The 12,267-nt window shown below is 34.5% G+C and overlaps 1 protein-coding gene across 1 annotated transcript; it reads right to left on the reverse strand.

Annotated features, from left to right (window-relative positions):
• Window positions 1-1,388: 1,388 nt before the first annotated feature.
• Window positions 1,389-5,394, reverse strand: LOC122027791 (probable amino acid permease 7). The gene is made up of 7 exons (XM_042586800.1): window positions 5,244-5,394; window positions 4,904-5,140; window positions 4,328-4,421; window positions 4,050-4,246; window positions 3,828-3,961; window positions 3,524-3,754; window positions 1,389-1,960 (listed from the first exon to the last, which is right to left on the reverse strand). Exons 1-7 carry the CDS (start codon window positions 5,329-5,331, stop codon window positions 1,547-1,549), a joined length of 1,395 nt encoding a protein of 464 aa, XP_042442734.1. The 5' UTR covers window positions 5,332-5,394; the 3' UTR covers window positions 1,389-1,546.
• Between the last annotated feature and the right edge of the window lie 6,873 nt (window positions 5,395-12,267).

Consider the following 12,267-nt stretch of genomic DNA (forward strand, 5'->3'; position numbering starts at 1 on the left):
TACTAAAATAATAATAATAATAAAAGTCTTAAAATATTGACCTGTCTATATGGTTCAGAGTTGTAAAATATAAGTATTTGTAGTTTTTTAACTATGCTTTTAAAATATGCAAGTGATTTTAAATGCCAATATACCATTTTTTTGTTCAAATTATTTTATTTTTACAAAAACATTGATTTTGAACATACAAATACAATCTAGAAAGCCATCAAAGTTTTACTATCCATGAGTTTAAGCATTTATATTAGTTATCTTATTTGAAAATTTTACCCTAAGTTTTTAAATAAAATAACTAAAAAATTTTTATATCAGCTACCATATCCATTCCCTATGAGTATCCACATCAAATTTCCTATCATTGTATCTAAAATTTAGGATAAATAACTCATTTTATTAAATTTAAAGAATCACTTTTCACTACACACTTCATCAACTATCCTAAAATTTCTATTATCTTAATTTTTTTATTATTTTATTCTCCTTTTTCTTTTTTTATTATTATATTTATAGAATGAGTAGAAGGAGAAATATTGAGAAAAAAAAAGAGTGGAATAAGAGAAATTGAAAAGAAATATTATTTTACTTTTAGGGTAGAGGTTTCATTTCTTAAATTTAGAGAATCACTATTTATCAAATCTAAATTTAGAAAATAAATAGTGTAGCTGATGCAAAGATTTTTTAGTTACCCTATTCAAATTTAGAGTAAAATCTATAGATAGGATAGCTGATGTGGATATTCTAAATTTAGCATTTTGAACAATAATTCTTTAAATTTAGGAAATGAAATTTATTCCCTAAATATTATAGAAGAGAGAGAAAAAATAGGAAAACTGATATATTATGAGGTGAAAAAGTAGATATTCAAATTTAATAAAATAACTTTTTTACCTTAAATTATATATTTTAGATAAGAAAAATGGTGTGGATCTTCTAAGAGGCAAATAGATAGTTTAAAAGCAAGGGTGAACTTCAATAACTTCTTGGGTCATATTTATTGTAGTAAAAAATGATTACGTTCATTCTAGACATTCCTCACAGTCTATCTCCAAATTATATGAAGGGAGGTAAATCATAGAGCCAATTTATAGCCGACCATCAAGTTGATTAGGAGTGAAAGGGATTTCTACTGTAATACGTCTATCACCCTTAAACTAATTGGATTCTTGGTTGCATCTGTATACTTAGATTCACCGACTAATTGGCTAAAACTATTGGATAAATATTTAATAATTGTATTAATAAATAAACTTGTATTAAAAAAGTTAAAAGATTACTGATAAAATACTCCAAGCCACTCTCATAAAAAAAAAAAAAATCTTTGCTCCACTTGCTAACACCAAAAAGTATTCATTAATGCAATTCATGCGTTTGCATTTATTCCAATCGACTTCCATAAGCAAAGGTAACTTATAATTACTATCTTATAATTGTCAAACATCGAGCTACATGTACCACGAGTTTGAAGAATAGACAAAAAGTATGGCTACAATTACACAATTATATCTTTATGTACATTCAAGCTAAGTGTTCCTCCTAATTCGCTTATTTAGGATTTTAGGTTTAGTTTTTCAGTTATAAGTCCTTCCACTGATCCTACGAAGGCAAATATGCTGAGAAGCAAGCAAAAGGTACTGAAACCCTGAAGCAGCAGCCAGTCTCTGCTCCAACTCGTTATCCTTCTCTGCACGAAGTACATCTCCACAGGGAAGTAGATGGCGATAGGCCAGAAGAAGGAGGCCCCCAAGACTCCCAGCACCTGGTTGAAGTAAGGGAAGAACATGGCGAGCCCTGTGGCAGCTGCAACGTATGCTGTCCTGAAACACAATCTGAACAGATTCAGTCTGAAGGATGGTAGGAATGATGGCAGTCGAAGCTTGTAGAACTCGTTCACAAAGGCACTGTTGGGGAACTTCCCTGCAGCCCATTCGTCAGCGAAGGAGAACACGGGCTGGCTGTAGACCTAAAAGATTCAGAAATTTCAGTCTCAGATGCATATTTTTGTTATGTTAATCCGGTTGGGAGCATTAAATTTTAACATTAATTTTATTTTGTATAAAAAAAGATTTCTTATTTCATTTTTTTTATTTCTACTTCTAATTTTTGATGGATTGGATTTGGATCAATTCGGATTAACTTAAATTTAAGATTTAGGAATTTTTTTAAATTAAATTTTATTTTAAAAATTAAGGTGTTTTAGGGATATAGTAGCATAAGGTAATGATAATTATGAAGTATTATGATAAAATAAAAAAATAATAGAAAAAATAGTATTTTTTTTTAATCTAGTTGGTCGGATTAAGGTATGGATTTAGGGTTTTCGGATTGTATTTGAGTTTGAGTTGAGAATTTTTTAGAATATCCTTGCTTTGATCCAACCCAAATTCATCGGACCATCCGAATTGACACCTCTAAGATTAAGGTCCCTAGTTCGAGTCTAAATCCTTTGGTCAGTTTTTTCCTTGTCCTCTCCTAATTCGCTCTGTAATTGCAGTGAGATTTCGATTGGAATTTGGACACAATTGATTACGATCTCTCCCTGAGTTCATATTCTCATTCAAATTATAATTTGGATCGGGACATGCAGCCGGAGGCCGCTGGCTAGGGGAGGGGGGGTGGTCAAGTTGTCGAGTGCCTTATTAGGGGCTGCTTACATGCAGCCGCTGGGTGATCTCCGGTCAACCTTTGACTACTTACCACGATCCAAACTATAATTTGAATAAAATGTAAACTTAGAGAAGGATGATAGTTAGTCAAAATCTGACCACAATTACAGAGCAGATCCAAAAAGGACATGATCTCCCCTAATTGACATGTATCCCTAATTTTATTAGATAAAAATCAGAAAGTCACCCTACATTTAATGAATCCTTAAATAGAGATCCTTAGTTATAAAAAAAGTTAAAAGGTTGTCCAACCATATATTTTATACCAAAAATATCTCTTTCTTTTTTTTACATTGTCGACTATTTTAATCAAAATTAATATATAAAGCACTATCTTACTAAAATTTTCTTTACCAACTTTATTAAAATTACTTAAATTTTATAAAAATTACTTTAAATTGATTGAAATGTTTTAAAATAATTGTAACATTTACTTAGATATTACTATACAGTTGTAATTAAACTCTACACACTCAATCTTAAAATAAATCCTAAAACTTTAGTCTCCAGTAGCACAATTAGGAGTGCATAATTTTATGGCTAAGAGATTGAGAGTTTGATTCTCTGAGTGTTATACTGGGATTAACATTCCGGTCATGCGTTTTCAGCTATGTATTTATATGGAACTTATGACGATTCCACATTTTTTAAATCCTAAAATTTTAAACTATAAATACTATTATATCAAAATATTTTTTTACCAACTTGACTGCTATATAATTATAATAGCTATTACAATAATATTGTATTAACTATTATACATTCTCAATATAAAGATATATAATTAGGGCGTCTAATTGTATTGACATTCCATCATCCTAAAAATTCAAAAATAAGAGAACATATCAATTTGGACTCACCTGATAGCCTCCCACTAAGTGAATCACAATGCAAGCATTGGCAAAGCCAATGAGCCAATTATGTGTTTCATGTAGGCCAAACCCTGTCAAGAGGTTCCCCGGAGCTTCATCACCAAAGGCAGCATAGCCGAAGCACCCGCAGCAAAGGTAGAAGAACGTGGTGATGTAAATGGACATGGCGTTTGCTCTCTTCATCGTCTGATTCTCCGGCGGCGGCGACTTCAGAGTATCCTTCAATTCGACGATCAAGGTCAGAATTCCACAAAACAAAGTAGCTATAGCTAGGAACTCATGGTCACCTCACCTCGATGTCGAGGAGAATGACCGAGTATGGATAGGCATAGGCGACGTCCCCAAATGCTTGCGAAATGCGCCAAACCTTTTGGGAAGTGGAAGCCATGGGGACACCTCCGATGCCTCCTTTAATGGTTCCATTTCCTGTAACCCAAAGTTGACTGTAATATAATTAATGATTCTACTTTGTTCATGGATTAGTTAGTGATGATGCACTGAAGGAAACCACTACCGATCACTTTGGCAAGGCCTAGCCCAAAAGCAATGGTGGAGTAGGAGAAGGACATGATGGCCGCGAGAGCAGAGAGCCATGCCATTTCATGGAAGTCTGGAATTTGGGAGAAAACTATCTGAATAACTCCAAACAGGAGCATGTAATTAGAGGAGCTGTCTCCTCCTCCGTTGTCCCAGTGTGATCTCTGGATGGCCCTGCTCAGTTAAATAGATATGAGCATGCATCAATCCTCTGAAGAACACAAGAACTGGAAATTCGATCGACCGATCGATCACCTCATGCTGCTGGCAGAAGTGATGGTGTAGGCTAGTGCTGATCCAAATAAGCTCAGTTGCTGAATGGATCCGCAGATCCAGAAACTTTTTTCTCCTGCAATTGATTTGTTTTTCTTAACAGAGCTATAGGAATTTTGTTAGATACAGACAGATAAATCACGGAGGTATTTTGTCGTATCGCAGCGGTGCTTTGCTAGACCAGGCATTTTGCCGGGAGGACAAAAATTAGGATTAGGATATGAACTAGAAAAAGGAGGAGACGGTGGCTGTGAAAATGACTTGACGGAGAGAAAAAGGAAAGGTAAGAACCGGCAAATGAATCAAAATTTAATTAATTATTTAAAAATACAAATGGTGATGTAACTTGTAGTTATTAAATGCACATGGTAGTTGCTTTCGATCATCACATTTCCTGCGAATAAAATCACTTCACGCGAAAGAGTAAAGATCAGAAGATAAAATTCTTCTTGAGAGTCGAATTCCAAGAACTGATTTTGATTCCATAATTCTTTTCTAAACAGAAAAGAAAAGAAAAGAAAAATTTAAGAAGGAATTAAGAAGAAGAGAAAGGGATACCCAAGAAATGGCGGACGGCGTCCATGTAGTGGTGATTCCTGACGTCTCCGTGCTCGGGGTCCGGCGATCTGTAGCAGTCGGCGAGCAGGGACGACTGGACGAGAGTGATCGCCGCAAAGAGCAGCATGGCGAGGGGGCCTGCGACCCAGCCGAGCTGAGCAATGCTCCATGCCAGGGACAAAACGCCGGCTCCGATGACTCCGGTTATTATGTGAGCCACGGCCGTCCAGAGCGTCCCTTCGCCGGAAAAATCGGCCAGCCCAAAAACAAGTCAGGCCACAACAAACAAACAAACAAACTTGATCCAAAAGGAAATTAAATGGGGCAAAGGAAACTCCACCTGTTCTCTTGTCATGCTCCTGATCTGGCTTTTTCTGGGGCTTGAGGAGCAGAGGGCCGGCGCTGTCTTCCTCTGCCTCTCCGGCCATGGCGCGTGGTGGGAAGAAGCTGAATCAGGTGCTGCAGGAAATGCTGGTTGTCGTTGTTGTACTATTATAAAAATAATTGTGAACAAGTTGATTGTATTATATTCTGATTGGAGGTGTTGTCGATAAACGGCACTGTCATTCTGTCTCATCTGTAAGATATGTTAAATTAGTCTTTCAATCAGTTTCTTCAACTTCTTCCCAAGATTAGAATATTGAATGAGACTTCAATTTTAAGGTCAATTTAATTGGGCATAAATTATGTTTCTACTTTATTTGAACTAAAGAAAGGCCTTTTATTTGTCCCAAATTTAGCGATTAAATCCTCTAAATAATTAATCAAATTCTATAAGGATGTTCTTTTAGTGGGACAATAAAGTTAAGAATGCAAGTACTTACTCCCTAATTTATTTTGATAATCGATGAAAAATTTTTAGGGCTAAGTCGGTATAATAGAGGTTCGATTCTTCAGAGATATAATATTGATAAGAGTTTTGTATATCGAATTATTCTCTTTTATTTTTCATAAAAAGGATGTACAATTTATCAAAATAAGGTCTCATTCATAATTTGATTTCGAAATGCTCTATTGTGTTCTATCTTCGAGCTGTTTTGTATAACGTAACACCAAACTTTTATCTAATTTTGGTTAAAATTATTCTTTAGTCGTGTCATATTTATCTTTATCTTAGTACAATAATTCTTTACATGGAAAAAATTAAACACTTAATAAAATATTTTATATCAATTGAAAATTGAGTCCAAACTTGTTAAAATAACTATCCATATATTAATTATGTTAACTCATCAGGGCTACTAATTAGTATACCTAAATTATGCTATGGTCTTATTTGATAGATGAATCCCGACAAAAACATTTATTTTCTCGATTAATGGAGTGAAATAAACACCTCAATTATTTTAATTTTTTTATAAAAATAATATATTGAAACTAGAACACCAATTCAATTATGTAAAAATATTAGGTTTGTGAAAAGCTTCATAATTTTTATTTTTTATTTTCACGTTTTAGGCATGACATTCAATGTAAAAGATTTTGATAGAAAGTTAAAAGTGAGTTATTTTTTATTCATATCGTATAAAGATGTAAAACAGTTGACGGGTGAATCATATCAATAAAAGTTAATGCGAGATATATTATGGAAGAAAAATCTGTTAAGATTTTTTTGTAATAGAATTTTATTATGATTTTTTATAACAGAATTTTATTACGATTTTTCATAACAAAATTCTATTACGATTTTACTGGGTCTGGGGTTTAGACACTATTTATAGGGATCATTGTAAATCTATTGTATCATTGATTGTGATTCTCTTGTATAGAGAGAATTCTAATAAAGTTTCGACCATTTTTGTGGAATGGGCACATCACCGAACCACGGTAACTTTTCTCCCTCTTCTTCTTTTCTTCTTCTTCTTCCTCATGTTTGCTCTTTCTTGTGCGTTTTATCTCGTTGCTCCACGCGATCTCTTTCTCTCTTCCTCTTTTTTGACATTAAAGGTTGAGAGATGTTGCCTCCTCTCTTTGAGCAATAATTGATATCAGAGTGAGGTTTTTGACAGATTTCTTCAACATGTCGGTGATGACTTATATGAAGTTTGATATAGTGAAGTTTGACAAAACCAGAAACATCAGACTATGGCAAAGAAGGGTCAAGGACTTGTTTGTGCAACAAGGCATGGTGAAGGCGCTAGAAGAAAGGAAACCAGAAAGCATGGAGAGATCAGATTGGGAAAAACTTCAGGCGAAAGCAGTGGCAACGATTAGGTTTTGTCTTACGGATAATGTGATATATCATGTCATGGACGAGGAGTTACCGATGACAGTTTGGCAAAAGCTAGAAAGCTGGTATATGTCAAAGTTATTGACAAACAAGCTGTATCTTAAGTAGAAATTATTTGAGCTGAAGATGACAGAGGGAACTGATATGAGCCATCACATCAACGTATTCAACTATATTGTGAGTGATTTGAAGTGGGTTGGTGTGAAGATCGAGGATGAAGACAAGGCGTTGATGTTGCTGAATTCTCTACCTTCATCTCCTTTGTATGAGAATTTGGTTACTACTTTAATGTGGGGTAAGGAAACTCTTAAATTAGAGGAGATCATAGGTGGATTGCTAGATTTTCACCAAAAAAAGAAAACAAGTGATGAAATTTCTCAATGAGGACTTGTGGTAAATAGCAACCAAGAGCGCGGTAGGAGCAAAACTTGGTATGGATCGGGCAGTGACAACAATGCCTATTATAAGTCGAGAAGAAAGAAGGTAATCACGTGCTACAAGTGTGGAGGCAAAGGTCATATGAAGAGAGATTGTTCAAAGATAAAAAAAAATATGTTGCAGAGAACAAAGATAGTTCGACAAAGTCTACAATCATAGTTGAAGAAAAATATTTATAGAGTGATGATGAAGATGCTATAGTTATGTCGAGTTTGGAGCAGCTGGTAAATGCATGGATCTTAGACTCTGCATGTTCATATTATAGGTCTCGATGAAGGCCAGCAAGAGGGGGGGAGGTGAATTGCTTGTAAATTAGAATTAAAACCAAATTCTTTTGCTATCATTCTTAGCAAAGACGAACCCAAGTTAGTTGAATAATAAAACATGAATAATAAGCGGTAACGAATTTTACTTAGTTATAATTGGAAGGTTGTTAATCCAAGACAGATGAGCATGCATTATCAAATTCCTTCGTTGGAGGCAGAATAACCTCTTACAGCGTTTAAGAACAGAAATGAAACTACAAAATCTTGAAAAGAAAGTAGAATGTTCGTTGTGTTAAACTCCTAGGACCAGGACTCTATTTATAACCTATTGGTCGAATTTGTTTGTTGGCTGACATGGCAACTCCGAGCGCTTGGAACAAGTTCAGGCGCCCCTAGTGGTGCAATTTATCTGCTTCGCAATGGCTTGATGATCATACTTTATCCTCACCCGGGGGTCTAGACCGGTCTGGATGCCTAGAGTGTTGCTGGTGTGGACCCAAACTCCATCCCCGCTGCAACGTCTCCAAAAGGGAGCTTATGCTGGCCCAAGGTGGTCTAGACGCCTGGACCAAGTCCAAGCGCTTGGACAAGTCAACTTCGTGTTGACTAGCTTGTCTAACTGCTGCTGCGGTTGCTTGGGTGATTCTTTGGCCATCTAGAGTTGAGCTCACCTAAACCTAATTTCGACCTTCTCCTCGAGCAATCTTCCACTTGGGCTTCTCATCCCTCGGAAGCGTTGTGCACATCCTTCTCATCCGTCGGTGTACTCTTCCACAATAGCTCGTCCCTCGGATGCACCGATCTTGTCGACTCGCTTCCCGTGCCATTTTTCTTGCTAGTTGCATCTTCCTCTCTATTTCTTATATTCTTAAGTTCTTGCACACTTAGATACAAGGATCAGACACAACAGGAACTAACGTGACTAGGTTTACCACATCAAAACTATCCCGAGTTTTTTACAATATTTCATTTTTTTTTATGTGCATCAACTCAAGTCAAAATTAGGATAAACAAAGACATGATATTCTATTTTATGAAATAAAATAACAATTAAAGTATGAATTATGTAATAATAAAAAAATTTATAGAAACAACTTCCCCTAAATTTATTCCCCATATTACTCCTCTTTTGATCCCATCAAAAAAAAAAAAAAAAAAAAAAAAAAAAGCTTGCGAGGGAAAATACACACAATAGTTTTTAAAAATTAGAAATTTTTCTAGAAGTACAAAACAGAATTTTTAGTCATATATCTATTCGAAATTCATTTTTTCAAGAGATAGTTTTTACTTAATTAGTTTAAAAATTTTAGAAAAATAATTGAAAAATTATTTTAAAGTGTCAAAAAAATGCTGATTTTTTTTTCAATTACAATCATACGTGTTTAAAGGCATGATAAAAATTTAATGTATAGAACATTTTTATTTTAACTGTAATAAATATTTTAAATAAGTAAAGTTATTTTTAAATAAATATTTAAAAATAGTATTTGAGTTCTAAAAATTTGAATAATTTTTCTCAACATTCAAAATTCAATGATAAACTCCCAAAAAATCATATTTTTTAAAATTAATCTCCAAAATAATTTTAAATTTTAAGTAATATATTTTGATAAAAAATTCTGAAAATGTTTACTTTAACATAAAACATAATTCATAATAAAAAAAATATTTTTGAAAAAATAATTTTTTAAACATTTTTAATCTTCAAAACTCATTTTTTGAAAGAATAATTTTAAAAATAGATATAACAAACAAGAAATTCTGAAAATATTTTTGTAAGTATATAATATTTTTATGTTGCACAAAAAATAAATTTTAACCCCAAATTATAAACAGTAAGTGTATGAAACAATTAAATTTTGCAAGGAATATTAAAATTATGCTAAATTTATATTTGGAACATACATAAAAATTAATTTAATTTAACTAAGTATGATTTAAAAACTCAAAATAAGTTTCTTTTTAATAGATTTATCAAATACTTTATTGGAATAAAATTTATATTAACTTTTATAATTTGGCCCCTATAGTTTCGTAAATACAGTTAAGCCGACCATAATTTCTAGAATTTGAATTTATAAAAAAATTTGAACATACAAAATTTTTAAGATATTTTATTTATTCTTTTAATTTTATATTTTTTTTAACTTTATCAAATTCTTCTAGTGGATATGCTTTGGCTAAGATGATTTTCAAATTTACATTTTCCTTTTTCAATTTATTATTCTTATATTTGAGTTTACACATGGATCTAAACATTAATTTTATATCTTCGTAAAGTTTGTTAGGAGGAAGAAGACATACATCACTTATCATGTTAATGTCGAAATTTGACTCTTCCCCTTCATTGTTGTTTTCTTTAGATGTAGTTCCTCTTTCATTGATGCTCTCCTCTTGGTGACTCGTCATTAGTACTAGTCCAGCATATTCCTCCAGTTTGGACTCTGATGATGACTCGTCTCATGTTGCCTTCATATTCTTGTGCTTTGATTTGATTGTCCCTTTGCTTTTCTCCTTCCTTTTTAGCTTCGGACAATGTCATTTTTGATGTGCTCTTCTTCATCACAATTGTAGCATCTGATCTTTCTTTTACCCCTTGGATTTTTCTTAGTCTGCAACTTATTAAACTTGTTAGATCTAAAACTTTTTTTGAAACTTCCTTACCATATACACTTCTTGATCTGAGTCGAGTAAAGAGTCTGATTCTTGCTCGTTCCTTTTAGCTTTAAAAGCTAGGTTATGAGTTGGCTACTTTTTATTTCTTAGACCTGTATATCGAGTTTCATGGAATTCTAAAATTGAAAACAAACTTTCTAAGGTACTTACCTCAAGATCCTCAGAGATGTAGAAAAAATCTACTATGGATGCCCAGTCTGGGGTTCTTGGAAAGACATTGAGAGCGTATCAGGGAGAATCCCGATTTGATACCGTCTCTCTGAGGTTGGTGATTCCGGTGATCAATTCTTTGAGTCTAGAGTGTAGTTGAGCAACCGTTTCCCCTTCTTCAAGTTAGAGGTTGCTGAGTTGGTTCTGAAGGAGATCTCTTTTTACGAGTTTGCCTTCTGAGGTTCCTTCGTGTAACTCCAAGAACTTCTCCTATAGTTCGTTAGCTAATTCATTAGTGTCGACCCAATTAACTTCTTGTGGTAGTAGTACATTCAACAGATAAAACTCTACTTTTCCATTGGCCACAAAGTCTGCTTGCTCCTTCTTGGTCCAGTGTTGTTCTTCATTTTTAGCTCCATGCTGATCTATGAGTGCTACAAAACTAAATTTTATAATTAGTAATATATTAAAATCAATTTTGAAGAATACCTCTATTTTCTTCTTTTAGATGGCGAAGTCCTCCTCAAACTTTAGTAGATGAATGCTCGCTCTGACTATTTCTTTATTGATTCAGTTGGCGATTAGTCATTCTGAGACAGTTGACCTCTGATACTAATTGTAGGTCCCGATGAGGGTCGGCAAGAGGAGGTGAATTGCCTGTAAATTAAAATTTAAACAAATTTATTTTTCTATTGTTCTTAGAAAAGATGAACCCGAGTTAGTTGAATAATAAAAACATAAACTGAAATAATAAGAGGCAACGAATTTTACTTGGTTACAACCGGGGAAGATGTTAATCCAAGACAGATGAACACACACTATCAAGCTCCTTCGTTGAAGGTGGAGTAGGTTCTTACAACGTTTAAGAATAGAAATGAAAGTATAGTGTTCATCATTAAGAGTTGTGTTAAACTCTTAAGACCAGGACTCTATTTATAGCTTACTGGTTGAATTTGTCTATTACCTGCCGTCGTAGCTTCAGACGCCTGGAGCAGGTCCGAGCATCCCCAGCGGTGCACTTTATCTGCTTTATAATGACTCTTCAATGGCTTACTGATCATACTCGATCCTCGCCTGGGCGCTTGGATCAGTCTGGGCTCATGGAGTGTTACTGACGTGGACCCAAACTCTATCCCTGCTACAATGTCTCCGAAAGGGCGCCTGTGCTAGCCCAAGGTGGTCTGGGCACCCGGACCAGTTCAAGCACCTCGAGTCTAGGCTCCTAGACTTGGTTAAGGGGCCTGGACAAGTCAACTTCATGTTGATTTATTCTGCTGATGCTACGGTCACTTGGGTGATTCTTCTGTCATCCAGAGTTGAGCTCACTCGAACCCAATTCTGGACTTCTCCTCGAGTAGTCTTTTGCTCCGGCTTCTCGTCCCTCGGAAGCACCATGCGCGTCCTTCTCATTTGCAAGTGTACTCTTCTATAGCCCCTCGTATCTTGGATGCATCGACCCCGTCGACTCACTTTCTATGTCATCCTTCTCGTTAACTGTGTCTTCCACTTGACTTCTTATGTTCCTAAGTTCCTGCACATTTAGATACAAGGATCAAACACAGTAGAACCTAACTTAACTCGGTTGAACACATCAAAACTATATC

Source organism: Zingiber officinale, chromosome 10A (assembly GCF_018446385.1).
Source record: "Zingiber officinale cultivar Zhangliang chromosome 10A, Zo_v1.1, whole genome shotgun sequence".
NCBI classification, from domain to species: Eukaryota; Viridiplantae; Streptophyta; class Magnoliopsida; order Zingiberales; family Zingiberaceae; genus Zingiber; species Zingiber officinale.

Bases quoted from the DNA above. Each gene is read 5' to 3' on its own strand.
- LOC122027791 (XM_042586800.1), bottom strand. From the start codon at position 5,331: ATGGCCGGAGAGGCAGAGGAAGACAGCGCCGGCCCTCTGCTCCTCAAG. The intron at 4,247-4,327 runs GTGATCGATCGG...TTAACTGAGCAG, and splicing joins ACTTCTGCCAGCAGCATGAG to GGCCATCCAGAGATCACACT. The intron at 1,961-3,523 runs GTGAGTCCAAAT...TGAATCTTTTAG, and splicing joins ACTTAGTGGGAGGCTATCAG to GTCTACAGCCAGCCCGTGTT.